The sequence below is a fragment of the Pleuronectes platessa genome, chromosome 1, assembly GCF_947347685.1.
Source record: "Pleuronectes platessa chromosome 1, fPlePla1.1, whole genome shotgun sequence".
NCBI lineage: Eukaryota > Metazoa > Chordata > Actinopteri > Pleuronectiformes > Pleuronectidae > Pleuronectes > Pleuronectes platessa.
Genome location: NC_070626.1, coordinates 8640356 through 8664473, shown reverse-complemented (window position 1 = coordinate 8664473; position 24118 = coordinate 8640356). Strand labels below are relative to the sequence as shown.

Here is a 24118-nt window from a genome sequence, read left to right as displayed (position 1 = left end):
GGTGTTTTTTCCCTCATGATTCTATGTTTTGGTTTCCTACCTCCATCCAGAGGAACATAATTGTTTTCTGAGTAAGTGTTTCATCTGAGTGGTAGTGGCAGCATGCTTCCTCCAGCTGCGTCTGCACTTGAAGTTGATGTTATCTTTGCCACTTTGACTGAATACGACTGCACGTCGATGAAAGCAGAGATGAATGTCAGAGAGAGTGAAAGACAAGGCTGTGATGATGTTCAGTCACATCACCCACATTCTGAGGTTAACCGGAAACTAACCCATTTCAAATTTTTAAAGAAGAAAGAGGAAATAAGGAATTAACAAGTCATAAAATGAACATGACGCACGGCATCATTCAGGCACGTGAAGCCGTGCACATTTCCTCACTCAGGTGATCAAGAGGCTAGAGAGCCACGAAGAGGCTCTGATTCAAGGTCACGTCCTCTCCATGGCTTTTTAATGGTCACAGGGCAGCATAGCAATCATTTCCATCAGTGCAAAGGGCCACTTTGTCTTCCAGAAGAAACTAGTCACACATGAGGGTTGGGGTTAGCTGCTGCATCACAGTAGATCATTGTTTGAACTCATCAGCAACATCAGGTAAGTGGCCACCTTGGCATCAGTTGCAGCATGCAACTAAGTGCATTTACCTAAAAACTACTTCAGGTACTTTATTTATATTTATCTAAACATAGTATTTAAATTTAATTCTACTACATTTATCATCCTTCCGAAGTCAGTGCCAAACCTTGTACTCCACTGAACTTATCTGGCAGCTGCTGTTTCCATTTACTTCTTTCGTAATGTTAGAAAAAAAGATAAATAATTCCTGGATATGCCCCCTGATCTGTATCCGCACCAAAATGTAATTCTCCCCTGACCCATACCTCATCCTGCAATTATATACTCAGGTGTTTTTACTTATTTTTACATATCCAACTCATTTGATCTGGAAGACGATATTAAATAGGTTATAGAATTTCATACTGATGCCCACTTCAATTGACAGGGGGCTGTGATATCAGCTACAAAACAAGAGACTGGAAAACTACATGTTCCTTTCTAAAACATCCTCTACATCTGATACATCCTGAATTGCTTTTAACATCTGAAAAGTAACATAAATGTTTCATAAAGACAACTATATAAGTGGGAAAAGTTAGTACAGGGGGTCTGCGCTAGAGAGAGAAAGTGAGAGAGATTGTTTATCGTTTATCTCTGCAGGCCAGATTTAACCTGTCTCCTCCCCTTCGTCGGAGGATTATCATGTAAGGGTCTCCCCTCCCCTCTCCTTATCTCCTCTGCTCTCCTCTCCTCTCCTTCTCACCTCCGAGGACGGAGTGCAAAACCCAGAAATTTCCCCAGCAGTCATGCTGACTTGCACAGGTGTTAACAGCGGGATCAATAGCTCTGTTCCATTTAAATGTCAGAGGAAGTCACTACAGTGAGCCTGAAACTTAAGCAGCTATGGCATTAAGCCACATTGAATTAATTAAATGCTGGTAATACTTAGCTGTCAATTTTTCATTTATTGTATTTGGGCTGCATTCCTGGTGTTAACATCTCCATCTTGTATTGTTATTCGCATTTAGGCATGTCTGCACAAAAGACTCAAAATGTATTCAAACATTTCTATCGTAGCCAGATCTTGGATTTGATTCTTCACGTTTCCTAAAAAGGTTTAAATTAAGACTACCTTAACTCGTCTGCAAGACCGAAACCTTTAAACTGAACTGCCCGCCAGCTAAATTGACTTAATCACAACATCATGAAGATGAAAATGAGGCATTGAAGTTGTTTTGCTGTGTGTCATTAACTGATGTGTAAGTGAATCTATTATTTGGTTGCCCCATAAATGAACATTAGTCAGAGAGAAACAGAAAAAAGAGTCAGTGGGACAAACTGTGATGGAGATGTAAACTTACCATCTCCAGTTATTCATTTCAGCCAATTAAAGGTCATCATTAGGGACCAAAATCAACTATGTTCCTTGTACATCTACAACCGGCAGGAGTTGCATTGAAACCGGTCATTTGTGTTACGAGCAAAAGCATCGCCAGCCATTATTTCGCTACATGCATGAGCTCAGTGAGGCGTAGCTGCAATCCATCAGCCCTGACTGAGGTGTAATTTGGGTCAATGTGCATGTAAGAGTCAGGCAGGGAGTAAGTCATTAGCTGCAGTGAGACCTCCAGTGCAGGTAATACATCACTGCGAGACAAACCCTCCTCCTATGTATGAACTGTGTGTGTATATGTGTTTGTGTGTGTAAAGGGCAGTTACATTCATGTTTACAGCTCGACAACGTCCAATTAATTACGACAGGCATGGCAATTAGAGAAGTCCTGATGTGAATATCATTGAATATATGTCAGAGACAAATAATGTAGAGGCATGTATAGTTCAGTAATTAACTATAAGAAAGAAGGAGGAGATGAGCAAAGGATGAATAGAAAGAATGAAGACAAGAATCAGCTTAATCAGTAATGTGAGCAAAGGGATCTCCAGGTAAAGGAAGAGCAAGAGAAGAGAAAAGGGGGTCAACCAAAGCGAGGAAGAGCAGGTGATCGTGGGAAAGAAAAGAGAAACATGAAATAGAAAAAGGAAGAGAAGAAAGGCTGAGGAGAGATAGACAGGTGGGAGGGGGGTCAGGTATAGAGGACATAAACTGAGGTTATGTAAATCTGTGTGTAAATCTGGCATCCTGTGCAAGGTGGCAGCCGTCACTCCAGATGGAAGACGAGAGAGAGAGAGAGAGGGGGGGGGGGGGGGGGGGGGGGGGGGGCAGCAGCAGCTATCTGTTCCTTTGACAGGCCAATTAGGCTGCTCTGTCATGCATGGAACTATATAAAGGAAACACACACACTATGAATAGATACTCTGCTACAACCAATAAATGTTCCTTTAATCTGCACAGAAAACAACAGCCTCTGTACGGAGAGTCCCAGTTTATACCCTTTCCGGTATTGACTGTTATTTTTATCTTAAGTCTTCCATCATTTAGCAAAAATCTCCAGACTAAAATAGGACTTTGAAACGATCCTGTGAAGCTTGTTAGTGGGTCGGACAAACTTACCCGCTTCTATCCTCTTTTGTTCATGTTTATCTGTTTCTTCACACTGTCCAGGCTCATGATGTCAAGCATTTAAATCTCTAAAATACTTAAAGCTTTAAACACTTCATATGACTAAAATCATCCATTTGTGTGATCTCACATTTTATAAAACATCAGGATTTGGATGCACCAGCTTTATACATACACTGCTGTGCTTGTGAGTAAACTCCCTCCTACATATCTTAGTAGCAACTACTTCTTTTCAAACTACTGATTCGATAAATTGGGTTGTGGCATTGACAGCTCAGAACTGAGCTCGGCAGAAAAAAGGCAGTCATGTGTAAAGAACCTGTTCAGTGCCAATCACCATTGTTAACAGGAAGTTACATAATTAGCTTTGGCGTGGATTAGAAAATAAACATATATGTGACTTTATGTGAATGCAGGTATAGATGGGTCCATGTTTCGTATTTGTGCAGTTTAGAGTGAAAGGAAATATCCAATTCTAGTTATGTGACCAACATTATGTGACGTTGAAGCCAATGTCATTTACATAATGTTTAGATATTGTAAAATATGGTATTCTTTCGGGAAATCAAATCTTAAAATACTGATGAAGCGTGAGGTTAAATTTGAGGTCCAGATTCATCATAATATAGTCACAAAAAAATCCAGTTAAGGTACATCTGGCAGCTCTGGGTGTAAATATTTAACAACTAATCGCTAATACATTTTAATTTAGTGATGTGTAATATATCTACTTAATTAATTCTGGTGCAATTAAGCTCAGTTCTTATAAGTTGTAGCAGAATGTAGCATAACGACATTCGATAATATTTTCTGTGATATCAAATTTATTTTTTCACAAAATTTTGGTTTAATACTCAAAAACTCTTGTGAAAATAAATCTTACACGTGAAGCAATCTGAACAAGAAAAACACTCTTAGGTTAAACTCTACATAGCTCATGTCCAAAAAGTCCATTACCACTGATGACGGGTAACAAATGGACACATTAGTTAAGTGGTGACAGGCAAACGTGGCTTGGAACTGCTGATTGATGTGATGTCTCTTAAGTCACGTCTTCAGACTTTAAAAAGCTCCCCTAGAACCACAGAGGACGTTACACCAAGGGACTGAGTAGGATTCTGTGAGACAATAGAAAACTCACGGACATGTGTCAGTGAAGTGCTCCTGTGATTCTCAATGAACTGAGCCAAAGACTTGGCAGACCTGGAGAGGATGTCGAGGACTATAAAAAATATAGTATGCAAGTGTGTTACCAGTCCAATTAGCAGATATTTGACCTCAAAAGAAGGCTAACATTAAAATATATGTATAACCAGATGACCTCTGACCTCGCAGTCAGTCAGGTGCGTGGAAAACATGTCAACCAGGTTTCAGAGAGAATGGTTAGAAACACTGATCTATTTGTTCTAGGACTTATAAGTAATAAGATTAGCTCAAATATAATCAACATATAATATTAACTCAATATACACTTGTCTAAGCAAAGCAGAAGGCTAGCTCAACAGTCACATCCAGTATAATAATGTTAGCCTAATTAGCTCACATTTAAGTTAGATAATATAGACTTGGCCAAAGCTTAAAAATAAATGAATTATTGTCCTGCTTTAGTTATTATTAAACCATAAAGGTCATTTTCCCTGGTGTCTACTGGGACTCTACTGTGTTATACCGGATGCACCGCTGATGACGACTCTCCCATTATACAGCGTAATACAGCAGCAGGAGAGAATCGGCCGAGCAGATTACCAGTGAAAGCAAATGTAAGAGAGACAGTGTGAGGGGATCTTTCCCTACCAGCTTACCTCCCTGCTCATCCAGCATGACCAGGGTCCTGATGCCGGCATCTTTGCTCTAACAAACAGAGAAAGAGGGAGAAAGAGGAAAAGAACAAAGAGAAGTGAGGGGGAAAGGAAAAGAAGAATAAATGTGACAGGTCAGTGAAGGTCAACTGTGCAGAATAGAGCAGCGCTATCAGGACTGCAGAGGGGGGTTAGATTGTCTGGTGACGGATCTTGTCTGGCACAGGGGGAACGGGTCAACCTGAAAGGGACAGCTTGACATTTTTGGACATGCACTACTTAGGTTGAAAAGAAGGATTGATACTGGTCTCATATGAATATGAAGCTACAGCCCGCAAACATCTCCCCTGGTTCTGTCCAAAGGTAAGAACATGTGCTGTGACCTCTAAAATGCACTAAAAAACACATTCAATCTCATGTTTTATCCGAAGAAAAAAAAGTGCACAAGTTTCTGCAACCAACATCTTCACATGTGTTGTTGGTACGGTGGCAGAGATGTCTCACACGCAAATTAAGTACAAAAACCATAACAAAGCTAAAGTAATCACATTTGCTATCTCCACTTTTCCGGGTGCTTCAAGCACCATGTACCATGCACCTCAGTTTAAGCAGAAACTGACTTGTCTGGGTTTTCACAGACGACAGCACTTGACAGCAGTAACTAGGCTAATTTCATTGTCAACATCCCTTGTCACTCATCTCTGATGTGGTTGTGTTTCCATTGTGTGGCTTTTGCATTTTTGTGGTATTCTTTAGCATTTGAGCCACAGTAGTTCGGGGTGATTCAGTGCAGCCTTCCCAAAACTACAGTCTGTGGGATCGCTAGAAAAATACGTTAATCGTCATCCCAGAATGTGTAACAATAACATTTCTCTCTCTCTCTCTGTCTCTCTCTGTCCTAAGCCCCTCCCACCAGATGAAGACAGCAGATGCACATGCTTCATACACGCTTGTGACAGATGACCCACATACAGTTTAGTGCACTTATTGTCCAACACTCTATTTTTAAATTTTTTATTCCTTCCTTTTTAAGATTCTTTGGCAGTTGTTGCCAAGGCTGGAATAGTGAGCTTTCCTGTAGGATTTCCACCATAGGGACGTGCACGTGCAGCTGCTTAGAAGAACAGCCAATAGGAACACCCTCTGTCTGAACTGCCCAGTGATTGGTCAAAGTCTAACATCACAGGAAAGATTAGAAACAGGAAACAGAGGATAGAGGATAGAGAAGGTGCAGACATTTCGTTTTCTGCTAGATCACTTGGTTTACATTATGCTGAAAGGTTATTGTTGAATTATTGCTCCATAAGGGCAGAAATATATAACCTACACCAGCTTTCAATGGTCAACGTGGTAGATTTGCTTTGTTTTCTGTCTAAACACGACTCAAAAATAAGAATCAGAGAAACACTTGTGATTTATTCATAAATATATTAATTAAAGACCTGTCCTCATTATGTAAATAAAAACATTTAATCAAGTCACAATTATGCTTCCTATGAAACTTTATTTGCTGTTGCAGTTCAGCTGTTTAAATACATTATATTAGAGACATGATCCATATAGAAAGATTCAGGCATAAAAAAATTGCTCAATGTCATAAATATTCATGCATGATAATTCTGCACAGATTCTCTGGATAAACTCATCCACCAAATGGCATGTGCTATATTTGTTATGTTCACTGGGCTGGTACCAGAGATTTGTTGACAAAGCTCCAGTAATGTTACATTCTGATTTGGCTTATAGAGTTGGCACAAGTACAGAAACAAAAGAACATACACACACACACACACATACAGAATGTGCGCACAGCACACAGAAATCTATGCAAATTCGCTTTTCTGTGTCTGTGCGAGGGCTTTATCACGTAATAACACACTTCAGTGAGCACACAATAACCACATTAGCCACCGTGCGTACAACAAAACAACAGCTTTGTGCTCTCCACGATCCAGAGGCCTGCTCCAACAGATATTAAAGTCCAAAGGCCATTCGGTTCATACACCAGCTATTTTGGATCAAAGTGCTCTGACCTTCTTGGAGCAGTGATAGATAGGTAGTTCCGAGTTGGAGCCATCTAAACGTGTCACTGATGTATGTATCAATCAAAATTGTTTTTTTCTAATGGTTATGGATCTGTGAAAGAGTGAAGTTCAAATGTTGAATGGGTGTGAAGAAAGTTCTCTGGGGATCAGTAAAACAAAATCACATCAAAGTTTTTAATTACATGAGCTTTGCACACAAATAAAGAATAATTATATAATCCTCAGCATGGGAGCCTGAGCAGAGCTAGTGTTTGCTGATAGAGGGATTCTGCTTGCTTACCCACATGGAATCATGGGAAATCACAGACATGCAAGGGACACTACACAGGACAGGATATCTGACCATGCCAACTGGCACCGTGTGGTGCGGTGACATCACCTCTTTCTGTATGGCCAGTTACACACACACACACACACAGACAGACACATAAGGAAACACACGCTATCAGGCCTTATTCACACTTTGCTGTGATGCAGTGAGTCACAACGTCTCCATTAAGAACCTGATGCTGTGTTTGCACTTTTTACTCAAACCACCACCTGCTCAGGAAGTTATTATGTTTATATAGGTTTACTAAGTGTACTGTACTAAGCAGAGGTGGTGGCGTGAAGAAGTCTATTTGAGTATTTGGTTGGCTGATAAAATTAACGTCTTCAAATAAAACCTTGGTGGCCTCTGGTGAATTGAAGGTGTCGCTAAAAGACTTAACTTGGTGTCTGTATCAGTTACAGTCATTAGAATAAAAGCAATCAACGTCAGTTAAAAAATGTTAAGAGCAGGAAATTATACAAAATAAAACAAAGACAAGAAGACAAAGAAGAGTGTGATAAATAATCAACACAGAGAAAGCGCAGGAGGTCTGTCGACATTAAGACAGAATCCTCAGTGGCCTGGTATTGATTTCTCGCTGAGATATCCACTCTAATGTCTCCTATTCTAATTCAATCACTGTAGGGACAAGTGTACCAGAACGACCCAGATGTCCACCTGCTGTCCTGCCATTGGTCAACCAGCATCCGAGGGGACATCTTATACGAAAACACAAATCTATAGAGGCGCCGTACATTGTGGAATCAAAGTAATCAAATGATTGGTTAGTTGATTAAAGGTGTCCATGTACCTTTTTCAGCTCCAGGAAAATATAGCAGTTAATGACAGTGTGAGATAATGGTTGTGAAAGGTGTCAATCTTCTCATCTAACTCTTTGGCTAAGAGGCAAATCAAGCCAAACACCCTCAAACCTCACAACCATACATGTCCTTGATTCATAGCATCTGATACGGTCTGGAGGAGCGCCTCTGGAAAGAACAGATTAAATTTCCAGTTAGGATGCTTGTTGTCATGTTTACCAAAGCAAAAATGGGTTTAAGGTTGTGCAACCATCATGGATAAAAGAAAAAGCATCGCTCCTGTCATAGCTACCACAGCCACATGAGGCCTGCTAAAAGTAAAACACAACTATATGTCCTAATAAGCTATTTCACAAGTGACCTGTGGTAGAATTTTCCAAAATGTCGGCATTTATTTAAACACGTTACCTGGGGTCTAGAGTAGCACTATACATCTTCTAGATATCCATCCTAATATGTCTTCTGGACTTTAAATCTTGTTTCTCCTACCCCAATTGAAAACAATCACAAATGTGGTCAAATCTGACTGGTGTACTACAAGACGAGGCAGAACAAGACAGGTGTCCCAACATAAGCCTTAATTAAATGTATTCATTGTATTACTTTTATCAAATCTCTGATCTGAAATTGGAAATTAGAATGGCTATGGTGTGCTTCTTTAAAGAGTACCTGTTTCAAGGCCTATACCAGCCTTCATGAATGTGATAACATGTCCAGCTTGCGTAATATATTGTCTGACCCCGGGCCTGATGCTGCTCATCAAATCAGATGACTGCTCCATGGACACACTGGATTTGGGCTGATGTCCTTCACAGTCTCATCTCTCTATCTCTCTGTTTATCGCTTACACTCTCCTCGCCTTTCTCTTTTTCATTTCCATCTCTCTCACTTTCTTCACATTTCCTTCTGAGCCACTGAGCAGTGTCTCATTTCTCTTGCTCGCAGGCTCTAAGTGAAGATAACACTTTTAATATAAACCTCTCTGGATCGGTCTTGAGAAAAAGAGAATGAGAGTGTTGCTCTACAAAGTCAATTTATCCCCAATATAATTCATTTTGATAATTCTATTGATGCACCAATACTTGCCGTTTTTAAAATGTTAATACTTATCAGTAAATCTGAATTCATTAAAAAGTAGATTTTAATATTCACAACAATACTGTAGAGGAGCTGCATCACAGTAAATTATGCATTTACAACAAATTATTCTGAATGATAATTTGTTTAATTACTTACAAATACATTTTAAGAAATACGACTATTCCCCTGTAAGATGAGAGGCATCCTGCAACTTTATTACTTAATAATAAATACAAAGCCCGAGGCAGGCTAACCCTGTGTTTGTGCTAAGCTAAGCCAACTGGCAGCTAGCTCCATAGAGACATATTTACACAGTGTGAACATTAGAAACATTAGAGCACTATTGATTTAGTCACATAACTCTAAAGGTAAATAGTTTATTTCTAAAAAGGACAAACAATTCCTTTAATCATCAAAATCAGAAGACATGCAGATTTTATACGTTCGACAAGGTGACCATGTCAGCCGGTTGATACAGATACACTCTGACATTCCCTGCCATCTTAAGGTCATCTTGTACTCTGGTCCAGAGAATGAATTATGGGACACCTTAACATGAGACAAGGACACATTATATTAAAGATATAAATATATATAGATTTAGGGTTGGGGTCTTGGCAACCACTCATATAAAACACTTGACAGTTGACACTGCAACCCCCCGGGGACCCAGCAACCCATCCAGCAAGTGTAAAGTAGATTGGATGAGACGCAGGGTTGTTGTTTTTTTAAACAACAAACAATTATGCACCACTGTTTTTGGTATCTGTTAGTTATAGTTATTGGTCATATTGGTATCGGTAAAGATCTAATGACTACTTCAATATTTTGGTATGTATGGTGATATGCTTAGAATTGGAGGTTTTAACATCTTGACGGGTTAGATGCTCAAATAAACATCTTGAGCCTTGCAACCAATACACAAGTGATGTTGAGTTTGACTAATCTATGCTCTGCTTGTAGGACTTATTCTCCTCTTGCCCTCCATTAATAATGAATGAATGATAATACGTGGTAATGGTAATATTAATGGCAGAGCTTGAGCTTCGTAGCGGAAACACGAGACAGCTAAGGCTAAATGCCATCACTGTCCTTTAATAGCCTTTCAGCAGAGCATTACAACGCATCAAACCTTATTACAGATGCATATATCTGATAGAGTTGCAGACAAGACTCGGATCTGGACAGGCCTGAACAGGCGGATATCACTGCACAGATCTCACATAGATGATTGGACGAGTGTGGTGTGACTGCTTCCCGACTGCTCTCCACTTATTCTATTAGTGTAAGCTTCACTATAAGCCTGTTTAACACGAGGTCATGGAGCATTAGCGTGTGCTCACAACTTCCAGTGTAAGGGAAAGGTTCAATGTAAGTAAGGTGAGGAACAGAATCACCAGCTTCACCAAATGAATTCAAAGCTGGATGTCTGCATGTTAGGCCAATAGTGTCTATACACAGGATAATAAAAACTGATGAACGAAAGTCACTTTAGCTCAAGCTTTTTTCAGCACTGAGGTATGAACATATTCCTGAAATCCCCCTCAGGGGCTGTATCTGAGAAATGTCATTTGATCAGAACATTTCCCGGAACTTTTCCTGCCAGCCCCCCTTGTAGAACATTTTCGGCTAACTGTCAGAGTAATGAGCTAATGTGAGAATACAGGAGGGAAATGTCTGGAAGATTCTCCACAAATTAATGGATCTGTTGACATTTCTACAGAAAATTTGAAGAAAAAAACAACTAAAGATTACAAATATCTCAGGATGAAAAAGAGGAGCCACAAACGCAGACGAAGATGTAAACTTGAAAAGTCGTCTTGATTCTAGAACTTTTGGCGTCAGGAGCCAGCTATAAATTCAGTGCAACAGCTAAATGTATACGTTGGGTCCTGTCTGCACGCTGCACCCAGACGTCGCACCTCTTCTGTAAGTGCTGCACATCTTCCTGTTGTTGTGAACGCGTCTGACTTGGAGAATCTCCTGCTGTGACCGCTGGAAAATGTCCGGATCCCATTTTCTAAACATCTTTCCACAGTTCATGACTAATAACATCTTCGTAGTTAGTGTTCACCTTCATTAAATCAAGACATTTTGAGAAAAGCATATTATAACATCTAACCGAAAAAAAGAACCCTGAGACCGTTTTATAGAAGGAGGCAGATGGTGAGTCTCATCCATTATCCATTTGCTTTATGGCTATTTGCGGTCTATATTGAGCCTATTTCTCTGGAGAGACGCTAAGTGAGATGGATAAAGAGCGTCGTCAGTCAGACAGAGGAGGGAAAATAAATGACACAGTATCTGTTTGCTTCTTTCTCTTTCACTGGTGTTTAACCCCAGAACAACAGTCTGGGAGTGCCCCAGGGGAACAGACTCCGAGCTAACACACCTCTGGATATAATAACAACACCGACCAGCAGTTGAACTGAACCAATGGCATTCTCCTGGCATTATCTTCAAAGGTCAGTGTCAGTGAGAAGGGCTGTCTGTTGAGCAGGTCACTGTCAGCCGCAGGACTGGTCCTCATTTAGACATGTGGCTGGTCTCTCAGGCCAGCAGGAGCGTAACGGAAACTAGAGTCCCAAAACACATGCTGATGTAAACAACATCTGCATCAGTGGCAGCACTTACAGCTAGCTTAATGCAAATTTTTCTTGACATACAGACACAATTTCTTCTCTAAAACACCTTCAAACAAACATTGAAAAAAAAACAATCATCCTCTCGAGACACTCAGGTAGCTAAGACTTGAAAAGGGCACATCTGTACTATAGCACCACATACGAGGAGGTTCCATCCCCACGTTTCCCAAGTAACCTGGCTATTAAAGATATCTTTGCTGAACCCTTTCTTCTTCAGCTGAAATCTCAGACAAAGCAGCTCCCAGCATGATGAACCAACCCAGCACAGACACCTGCCTGTCCATCCCATCATTACATTTCTACAGTGGGTTACTGTGCAACAAGGGCACGCTGCTCTGACTCCAAGCGCCTCTTTTGATCCTTTCAGTGAATAGCTGAACATTTGGCTTCAGTTTACCATGTCAGAATGATCATTATATGTGCCCACAACAGTTCCATTCAAAATAAATCTCCCTGCATCCCAAATAACTGAGATTAACAATTTCATACAAGGGAACATTTTAAACATGAGTGAATACTTTTTTTAATGTGAAAATATTATCTGTAGGGAAGGCAGCATGATGCAGTAGTTAGCACCTCACAACAAGAAGGTTCAGGGTTCCTCCAACACTCCAAAGACATGTAGGTTATTTGAAGACTTTGCATGTTCGTGTGGATGTGAATGTGCATAGCTATTTGCCTCTATACGTCTTTTCAGACATGAAATCGCGTTTGGACATTTGCCTTTCAAATGTAAAGAGGAGCAGCAGATTGTCTGCGTAAGAATATGTTCACAACTACAGGAAAATGTCTGTTACATTCAGATGAGGTGGTGTCATTGGTAGAGCATGCAGGAGGCAGGACGTGACGTATAAAATCTACAAGACACTTTCCAGACATTTTACAAGGGGGCTGACAGGAACAGTTTTGTTAAAATGTCCGGAGTTCATTGCATGTCTGATAGCAGCTTATGAGTCAACCCTGTCATAGACTGGCAATCTGATGCACCCCGTCTAAGGCTATAGTATGTACTGTATGTGCAACATTCACATGCCATTTCTCTCTAGCCCTCATCTGTGTCAAGTATAAACCAGGTTAAAAAGTAGAGGCATTTTATTTTTGGACAAATCATTGACTTAACTTAAAATTTAGCTTTTGACATATTGTAGAAATAAAGAAGAGCTAGTTAAACTGTTCACTGGGAGAAAAAACTGCTTCACTACTTAGCCCAGGTACGGTATGGATAGATGTCAACAGTTGACAAATGTGAGCATGTTTATTCCCCTGCTGCTGCTGTGTTGGGTATGTGATGTATGTGATTGGTCCTCGGACTCACCTCCTCAACCAGAGCCAGCATACGCCGAGTGCTCTCCAGAGACTGTAAGAAAGAGAGAGAGAGAGAGAGAGAGAGAGAGAGAGAGAGAAAGATGATTAGCTGAGAGTCCAGAGAGCAGAAACAGAGACAGATATCTCAATGTGTTCAGATGGAAGTATGGGTTTATAATATTAATATTAGAATTATATAGACGATACTAGACTTGTATAATTAGCCTTGACTATTTGTCTTCTCTCCTCCAGGATTCATTTTTTGCCTTTTGTTTGCGAACTTCCTGCCCTCTGCATGATCCTCCCATCCATTTCTTTAACCAAACACTATTTCATTCCTAATCCTTATTTCACTGTTTCTACTTGGTAATCTCCTTATCTCCATTCATCCATCCATCCCCTACCTACCTCGTTCCTCCCTCTTGTTTCCTCCCATTACTTCCATGGAGCTTCTTGGTCCTGCATTATCTCCTCATGAATGTTTAATAAGGCCATTTGAGCTTCTCTATTATTCCGCTGCACAGAATTATCTGCTCTTCCTGAGCTGCTCTCAACTCATTAAAGACGGGAAAGTTCTCCCTTATCCCCAAAAAATCCATCACAGTCTTGATTAAGGAGACATCCTGAACAAATTACTGAACCAAAGGGGGGTCACAGTAAGGGAGCGGCAGCCTGGAGGCTTGGGAGACTCATTTGTGTCCTTATGAGAACAGGTCATTTTGAAATGTCACAGCATAATGGTCATGTCATAGACCAAAAATTGGTTCAGACTGCAGAGAAAGTTTTGACCAAATGTTCTCGGTTTTTCTTCTTTCTGGTTTGTCATGTTCCCCAACACTTATGCAGTAAGTTTCATGTTCATTTATATATATATATTTGAAGAGGATGCTACAACAGAAACAAAATTAATAGATTGTTTTATGACGTCAGATGTGCAAATTAGTTATTGTTTGACTGACTGACTGAGTAGAGACGCACCTCCCAGGTTACATCTCACTGAATTCTGCATGTCCACAGAGATATTAGTGTGGGAGATACTTTTTATGGAAAGTTTACATCTCTTAAATCATATTCATGACCACATTTATCATCATTTGACTGGAGACTGGAGTTAAACAGAAATGAAAACACATACTTTTGGCTTGAAGGAAGGACAAATTCAATGTTTTATTATTTTATAGAGAGTCATGTATCATTGTTTTTTTCATTATTTGAACAAACAGTATCATTGTGTGTGTTTCATATGTGTAATATGCATTTAAATCCAGATTTACATATGTGTGTGTGACTTAAACTGTACCTCATCAGCTACGTGGTCTGCGCGTGTCTGCAGGTCGGCCAGCTCATTGCGCATGTCTGCTTCGTCTGCCATGATGACTGTTGAACTTTGATCTAGACAAGAAAGACTGATGGAGACAGAGAGATAGGGGGAGAGAGGAAGAGAGGGGGAGAGAGAGAGAGAGGAAAACAGGTTAGTACACAAACAATACTCTAAAATAAAACAGTTTGAAACTTGATGGACATCATGTGACCTTCAGTGAAAGTAAAAGTCTTTAGAGGATTAGCTGGTGTGCATCAAAACAACACAAAGGGAAGCGTTGCTGAGTGTGAGTAGCTCTGGTACATGACATGAAATACAAACCAGGGAGCTAGAGATAGATCAAGTCATCAAGAATTCTAAAATAGTGTTTTATAGTAAAATTATTCAAATGAAACACAAACACTATTCACTGAGGCAATTTCAAGGTCTACATTTACAAAAGCCTGTTACTTAATGTGTCCCCAACAATACCAAAAACTAAAATATATAGTTACACATCCTTAATGTATCACAGAAGCAGCACAGCTCTGATCCAAAAACTAGTGAATTCTCTTTTAGATTCAACGCAGCTTGGTCTGTAACAGTGCGATCACAACTTCAAACACTCCCAGTAACAGTTGTTGTGGTTCAGCAAATAGCTTTCCACACCAGACATGACCCCGTCTGAATCCTGACGTCAACACTTGTCAAACATCTATTTCACACTGGAACTACGGCTCAGCTCAGGTGAGCTTCTCTTTGGGTTCCTAAAATGGTTCCTAAAAAGGTCAGAGCTGTCAGAGCTCACCAGTGGGAAATGGCTTTGTCATATCTGCTTGTTCACAGTTTATGGCACAATAAAATAACACCAACGCATTAGGTATAACAAGGGCAGCAAATGTGTTAACTGAACTAAAATTACAGTGTAAAGTGATCAACAGTAAACGAAGCTGAACAAAGGAGGGGCTGTGGACACTTTCAGTGATAATAAAGTGTCAGGACAGAGACAGGGTCTATTTTTGTTCCTCTGGCGCACTGCCAGACAGTTTTTCATATAGCCAGACGCAGCAGACCTGGAGGTATGCTCCATGAAAAATTGATGGCTGTTATTCTGCAGGCTGAGCGCTACATGCTGCTGCTGCTGGTCGGGATGAAGATGAGGAGACAAAGAAAAGCTCAGCCCAGTCTCACGTGTTTCTTTAATTCCTCTGTCTCTCGCTCGGCGGCTGCAGCTGCTGTCGCTCTGAACAATTAACCATAATCTGATCTGCTCCAATCAGATCTCGATTGTGTGTCTGAAGCGCTTCTATTTATACTGCACGATTCATATTGAAGAGTTTTTGTTATAACGTGTGTTGTCGCTGATATAAATGTTACCACCCAGCAGCTTTCAGCTTGGGGATCATTAATGCTTCATGTAATCTAATCCACTGCAGTGTGCAGTGCAGCAATGGGACTGAGGGACCCCCGACTGCTGGACTCGATCAAACTCTGCAGCAGGAGACGGATGCTACAGTATGGTTTCACATTTTTGGGGGATAAAAAAAGCACAAACAGCCAGTGCCTCTTTTTAAAGTTCCAGAGGTTGGTGGTTAGTTCGATTTCTGTCTCAGGCATCTGTCAATGGCTTCCCGTCAACGAGGTGAGCAGACACAAGGTCAGGTGGAGTCACAGCTGGATATTTGATAAAGTATCTGCTTGTTCTGTCTGTCTCTGCCTCCATCTCAGCGGAGTCGTCAGCCCGATTAATAATTGAACATGTGCCGGGAAAGGAAATGGAGGGAGAGGAAAAAAACTGCCGTTTCAAAGTGCTTCTCTAATTTTGTGTGTGTGTGATTGTGATTGTGTGTGTGTGTGTGTGTGTGTGTGTGTGTGTGTGTGTGTGTGTGTGTGTGTGTGTGTGTGTGTGTGTGTGTGTGTGTGTGTGTGCTTTTTGGTCAGCTCTGCCCAGTACATACAGTAGTTGAACTTTAAAATATTTATGTTGACATTTTACATTTTAGACTTTCGGCTGATGCTGTAATCCAGAGTGCAACATACTCTGCAAGTCATGAGTCAGCAACAATACCTGTACATGTGAACCACACAGAGCAGACAAGGTTCATGTCGCACGAGATGAAATTCACAGATTTAGGAATAAAAGTAATAAACTGCTCAGGCGCAAGTAGAGATTAGTAAAATTCAGACCATATGAAGTGTGAACAGATATATATCAGATCATTAGAAGAAATGTATTCAGGTTATTATCACAGCCATCTGCTCCATTTTAGAAAAATCATTTGAAGTTTCCAAAATGGCAGCAAACCAAGACATATCCATGGCAATGCTCCCTTCATGCCCACTTGTTGACGGCATTGCTGTGGTCGTGTTGTCAGTGGCAACAGGATTGAGGTTCCACTGATGCATGTCCCTTAAAACCGAGTGTCCTCTTAAACTAAGCTAAATATTAAATACTGGTCATCTCACTGTGTGCTCTCACATGCTCTATGTGTCGTCTTCTCCCCACCACATCCATCTGCCCCGGGTAATACTCTGCTGGGTTATTGATCAGTCATTGATTGGTCATCGCTTAGCAGTGGAGCTGCTTCCAGTTAAGTCACACGTACAGCACAGCTTCTTGTTTCTCCTGACCGCTACATTTACTCACATCCATTTAACTCTGGTTGAACTGCTGTCCAGCACAGCTTTCCTGCTCGATGACATTGACATTTGATTTGTTTTTACCATAAATGAATCGGATTCATTTTGTGTTATAACAAGAGCCTCAGCCATGATTACAAGCAGTCAAGCACACACAATGACAACTCAAATCAATCTACTGTTAATAGTAGTATCAATGCACAGCAATTTAGGAGCCCATTAGCTATTGTCTGATGGATACTTTATTAATCCCGTGGGAAATTAGCTTTATCTTTGTTCACTGGTAGAAAATAGAGACACATCGTCCATCTTTACATACAGTCTAACTAATGTTAGCATGCTAACATTTACCCAACATTGTATTTGCACTAGCCACAGTGGGAAGGTGAGGCTGGTGGAAATGTCAGCAGTGCTAAACCAGTCATTTAAATCATTGGCAAATTTATTGACAATCATCCACTTGTTGAAATATTCCACAAGAACCCAAACACGTCGACTTCACAGTGCAACGCAGCAGGTGGTAGCCTCAGGAGACCATGAGCGTCTGGATATCATCAGTCTGGACCAGAGTGGTGGAACAACAGGCCACAAGGTTCTTAAACAGTTTCCTTCCAAGGGCAGTCAGACTCAAACAGCTGACACTTCAGAGCTCTGCGGTTATTCCCACATCGTAGACTGTTTCATGTCACCTAATGTCACCTACACTTACAGTACAGTTGTTTCTGCCATAATGTCTTGCTCATGGGTCTCTTATTGTACACTGCTTGCTTCTTGTTTTGTAGAGTTTTAATATTTTACTTGACTAATCGTTTGTTTTTTAGATACTATAGAAATTGCACTGCCCTGGAGGAATTATATTTAATTCTTCACTGCATAGTTATACTGTTTGGGGAGAAATTACAATGAATTCTTGATTGATTGATTGATTGATTGATTGATTGATTGATTGATAGACAATGCCATAGAGGGCTAAGAAGAACAAGAAGCTCCTCGCATCGTGTTACTTTCACGGTAATACATTCTAAAAAAAACTACACACACACTGACACACACACACACACGCAAACACACACATTATAGTGGAGGTGATTTAATGCAAGGTCCGGCCGTCCCCATCCCCCACCTGTGGCCCTGCGGGCTGTCACTTCTCTTGACTGACGGCTGCTGCAAGGCCTGAACTCAGCCTGTAGAGATTAAAGTCAGCAGGGAAAGAGGATTTACTCTCCACTGTTTTCTCTCTCCTCTCTCCCTCTCTCTCCCTCTCTCACTCACACACACACACACACACACACACCGTACCCACACACTCTCCTCTAACTCCATCTCCTCTCTCTTGCTTTCTTTGTTTCATGTCATCCGCTTTCCATGCCCTCCCTGAAAATATACAGTGTGTGTGCAGGAACGAGACAAGAGTATACATTATATAATATCTATGTAATAATACCATACCCTACATGTTTAGCTATAAATAAGAGCCCCCACAGCATTGATTCAGTCTGTAGCTAAATGATTAAATACTGAGGTCAAATCATGCGGCGTACAGGAAGTGATAAGATTTCCTGGAAACAGACAATAGGTCTGAAATCTTACCGACCACAGACAAACAAATTAAAGTATCATTGCATTTTATACAGAGACGTTAAAAGGGCACCCATGAATTATCGATCCAAATATTAATAGCGTTAATGTTAAAAGCTGCTGAAGGCCCATGTGGAAAGAGGATGAGAGAAGGAAAGAGTCGGAACATGACCTCGATGAGCAAAGCGAGTAAAAACTTTCTCTAGATGAAGAACGAGTGATGGGAACTGTCCCTGTTGTTGTGTTTTATAATTGGACTTAATCCCGCGCCGTCCCAGTAAACAGTGACAAGTCCAGCTGCTAATATGTACACTCTCATCTGTTCTGTATTTCTTTTGTTGGTTCAAAAGTCTGAATTTGTTTCCGTGAATGTCCTTGTCTGTCTCTGTTTGTCCTTGGACCATGTCTGTCACGTCCATCATCACATATTTTCCTTTCCACAAAACCGTCTGGTACCAGCCCAACGGACAGCTACACCATATCATGTCATTTGAGCTACAGGCACATTTGTGTACGTGTGTAGACAGTAGAACAGAGCTGTGTTTTTTGCTGCAGAGCTCCAGAGGGGGACTGTTCATGGGCTGACATGATTAACACACAGCTACACAGCCACAATTATAGAAGAATCCAGCAACAATAAGAAGCTATTTCAGGCAACAAAGAGAAAGGAACATACAAATGGAAAATTCCTCACTGAAAAGCCTGAAAACACTACAATTTAGCTGTGAATGCAGCATGTTTATAAACAGAGTCGAGCTATGGTACGAAGACATTTTCGACTGGTCACACTCGTTGGTCACAAAACGATATATCCATCCATCCATCAACTTTTTTCACCTTGTATCATTTGAGGGTGGTGGGGGGAGCTGGAGCCAATCTACAAACTTAACAGGTCATAAGTGTATCACAGGACCAAACATACAGAAACAAACAAACAAATCAGTCACTCACATTCACACCTACGGTCAATACAGACTTTCCAAAGAACCTAACCTCAATCTGCATGTCTCTGCGCTGTGGGAGGAAGCTGGGGAAAACCTATGCAGACACAGGTATGACTCCACACAGAAAGACCCAGGCCAAGCTGGGATTCAAACCAGGTACGGCGACAGTGCTACCACCATGTCACCCTCGCATTTACTCAACTAAAACTATTCATAACACACTGATATGAAAAATGCAGGATTCTACAGTGTTGTCAGAGTGTAAATGCATTAGCAACGCATTACAGCCCGATGATAAAGAAGTAAATCCAGGGTGATACCGCTAATACTGGTACGAACAGGATGCGATTAAGCATAATAGCAGTTGTGGACATTTAACACTTCACTCTGATCGTTGCAGAAAAGCAGTTGAGTTGAAAAAAATGAATAGTACTTGGATAAGCCAGCAGTAGCATTGACAATTCCTGACCTACAGCACAGACCTGTGATTCGAGACAGACACCACTCTCCCTTCATTCCAACAGAGGCTGAAACACCCAGATCATAACTACACACTTCTCTCTGCCTTGTGGCCAATTGGACGTTCATTACCTGATCTTTTCATTGCAATCAGCAGACAAACAGTCTCACTGACAGCATCAGAACAAAGAAAAGCAAAGAACATGAAACTAGATAGATGGTAAGTAACAAATCTAAAGATTACAAACATACATAAAGCAACGACCGTGTCATAGTTTCTGCAGGTATATGTTCTGTTAACATCGACCTGAAAATAAGTTGAGTCATGATGCTGATTGTTATGGAAACACTAGTTTGCATAAAATCTAATTTGTGAGATTTATAGAAAAAGCCGGCAGGTATATTGAAATATGACGGGACACATGCTCTGCAGCAGACTGCCAGGCTGCCATGATAAACTGCCTCCATCCTCAAGCGAAGAGGCTGCTGTTGATCAGGCGTCATGTTCAGCTGAGATGAAACAGTGTATGTGGAGGAAGTAGGACATCAGGACACCTTGGTTTCCAGAGAATCTATCAGTCCCGGAAACCAGGTCAGCTTGTCAGTTGTATGTTTCTCACGGATTTGTAGAGGCACTAACCTGAATCTGGGCGATTTTGCATTTTTCCCAGTCTTTCATGAATTTATCATTGTGGAATGGTTAGAGGGGAGATGGGAAGTGAGGCGGTTGTCACAGTGGGACTGAGAGTTGTTCGTGCTATTTCTGTAATTCTCCTTTCTTTGTATAATTGTGTAGAAGTGATGGAACCAGACGTTAACCCTGTGCATCAGTCCCCATCTCCCTCCTCTATTTGCACCAGACTTAACCTCCTGCCCTCCATCTAGCTGATGGAAATTAGTACAGCAACGACGCTGTAGCTACGAACCTCACGATAATGACTTTATAATAATTTCTGTAATTATAAAAGAGTCGCACCATAAGGACAGTGTCTCTCATGTCCATTTACACTGAAGGAGGAGCAGACTGTAGTTACACACTGGGAATACATGTGTACATGGGTAGGAGGTTAACACACTGAGAAACTGAAAACATCACACAGTGAGAACTGGTTCAAGGGCGAGAAGGAGAGCAGCAGCAGGGCAGACATGGCCCTGTGTGTGTGTGTGTGTGTGTGTGTGTGTGTGTGTGTGTGTGTGTGTGTGTGTGTGTGTGTGTGTGTGTGTGTGTGTGTGTGTGTGTGTGTGTGTGTGTGTGTGGATATAGGTTTTGCGAGCATCAAACATCTCAACACATCAAAGCAGAAGCAACTTTCATTATTCACGGGATAGAGCCAGGTCAACATTATTAATGCAACAGCAGTGTGTGTGTGTGTGTGTGGGGGGGGGGGGGGGTTCTGTGTAATACTCATGTCGTTGGGTGCTTAATCCCTTTAAACAGTCAGATGAAAACAAAGCCCAAGTCCCCTTAATAAAACATTACATATTAAGGTGAAGAAATGTTTCAACTGTCCATGCACATGTGGTTGTCACTGATTACTAATGTGACAGCGTCTGTGGCTGAGGCTGTGGCTGAGGGGTAGAGCGGTCGTCCTCCAACCTGAAGGTCGGCAGTCCGATCCTCAGTCTTCCCCATCTGTATGCTGAAGTGCCCTTGGGCAAGATGCTGAACCCTGAATTGCCTCCCATAAAACAACAAAGTGCTGCTAATAGTTGCTGTGTGTGAATGGGTGAATGTAAAACTGTGCTGTAAAGCGCTTTGAGTGGTCATCAAGACCAGAAAAGCGCATTATAAATACAAAACCATAATGCATCAGTGGGTGTATTTATTTTTATTTGACCTTTTTTAGCATCAAATACTTGTCTATACAGTGTGTATAGGCAAAGTATTGCCCCATGAATCAAACATCACATGATGGTGTTGTCCTAATCAAACAACATCTCCCACAAATAGAGATTATTGAATATATTTAAGGACAGTGAAAAGGGAAAATAGTCTAAAGATGCGCTGATTACATAAACTGAAAGTTGACACATGCACTGCTCTGGTTTAACCTCTTTCCACTTTGACTAGCAGTCAATAAACTTTAACAGATCACACAGTTGTGCAGAACCAACTCTTCGGCATCAGAAAGACTTCTTCAAATAGAAAGGCTGATAACCTTCAATTACACACACACACACACACACACACACACACACACACACACACACACACACACACACACACACACACACACACACACACACACACACACACACACACACACACACACACACACACACACACACACACACACACACACACACACACACACACACACACACACACACACACACACACACACACACACACACACACAAAGACACAGACACATGCTCAGCTGCTCTTGTACCCTGCAAATTCCCTCATGCCTTGTTAGCCTAACAGTTGATTTTAAACCTGCTTGGTCAGGACTAAGCAGAATCATATATCAAAATAAATAAACCTAACATTCAGACTGCAGCACTTCATATATAACATCATCAACTCTTCATTCTCATACAGCATTCATGTAACATTACACATGTCAACACACCAGTTGTTTCTCTGATGATTTAGGGTCAAACTGATTAAAGGTGCACTATATTTAATTTTCTTCAAACAGCGACCATTTAATAAACAACTGTGACACCACAGGAAGGTTTCAGCCCTTTGTCTTAGCTTAGCACATTTTCAATCCATCCTCTAGCAAATGAGTAATGTTTCTTTGCAAGGGACATTTGACTCAGGGCAAATGTAAATATCATTTTACACATTGATGTATAACACCTCCATGGTTTTACACCATGACGTGGGCCAAATGAAGCAGGAGCACGGGCACTGGCCTTTACACTACTACAGTTTGTGGTTAGTCATTTAGCTAAATAAGAACCTGACCTGAAGCATGTGCGGAAACAACTCATCTATAACTGAACACACTCACTCATGTCTTTGGTTTTTCCCTCTCTATCAAACACACATACACACACCACAAGAACATACTGTACGTCGCTGACCTATAAGCAGTAAACACATATGCCAAGACATGACTAGGCCAGAGAGCATGATGGGAGCCTGAGGGATAAACTATTCAGACAGTACCTCCCCCATTTTACAGCTGACTGCTAATAAACCATGCATGTACCAACGGACACACACACACACACACGCACACGCACACGCACACGCACACGCACACACAGTAACATAAAAAATAATTGCCCCTGCCTAAAACAAAATTTAGATTCCATCTTTTGATCTGCACTGACACAAAATTGGAGCCTTCAGTCATGTCACTGTGAGTTTGCCTTCGTCATGAATCCAATAAAAAATAATTCTGGATGCATAAAAATCCCAATTTGTTCCCATTCCTCCTCACAATAGTTTCCAATCTAGAGATTGAAACAGTGAAACGATAGGGCCGATAATATCGTCTCTATTCTATGTATCTATAGTAGATGTAGTTGGTCACAATTTTAATTAAATATTCATAATAAAACATTTAAAATAAAGATACGTGAACAACAAAACTGTAATATTTAACTACAGTGGCTGAAAGAGAAGCATTGTATTTATGATGAATTAGAGGATTGTTCCAACTGTGAAATAATAAACATGTAAACTCAAAATTTGTGTATAAAATTTTACAAATCAATTAAGCTAAAATAAAAAAGGTACAGAGAAAACATTCAGTGTAAATAAGTGGATGCATGTCAATTTTCAAAGAACAGCTCTTTCAAAATGGATGAAAAGACAGAGACTTTTCATCCATTTTGATCACAGTGGCTGGATGTGAATGGAACAAGGTAGAACAAAACAACGCTGCTTCTCTGCCCTGAGCAGCGCCCACCGTGACCATATGGCCTCACTGAATTAAAACATTCCCTATGGAGAGACAGGAGGGACACACAGGGAGGAATCTGCTGTGCAAAATCTCTCAGGAAATCTAAATGCCTGAGCATGCTATTTGAGCCAGTTTGCAGAGAAATGCTAAGATAATGGGCATATTAGATTGTATTACCCCCCCCCCCCCCCCCCCACACACACACACCATCAACAATCAGCCCAAATCTTAAATTATTTTCCACATAAGT

At 40.9% G+C, this 24118-nt stretch overlaps 1 protein-coding gene across 1 annotated transcript in view; it reads right to left on the bottom strand.

The window, feature by feature from the left end:
* The window catches only part of LOC128439935 (synaptosomal-associated protein 25-A), a 34639-nt gene that overhangs the window by 6000 nt on the left and 4521 nt on the right, over window positions 1-24118 (bottom strand). The window contains exons 2-4 of the mRNA XM_053422469.1: window positions 14385-14490; window positions 13095-13136; window positions 4882-4930 (exon numbers count right to left, since the gene is read on the bottom strand). Of these exons, the coding sequence (XP_053278444.1) occupies window positions 4882-4930; window positions 13095-13136; window positions 14385-14456 (163 nt within the window). The 5' untranslated portion in view covers window positions 14457-14490. The remainder of the gene's footprint in view (window positions 1-4881; window positions 4931-13094; window positions 13137-14384; window positions 14491-24118) is intronic.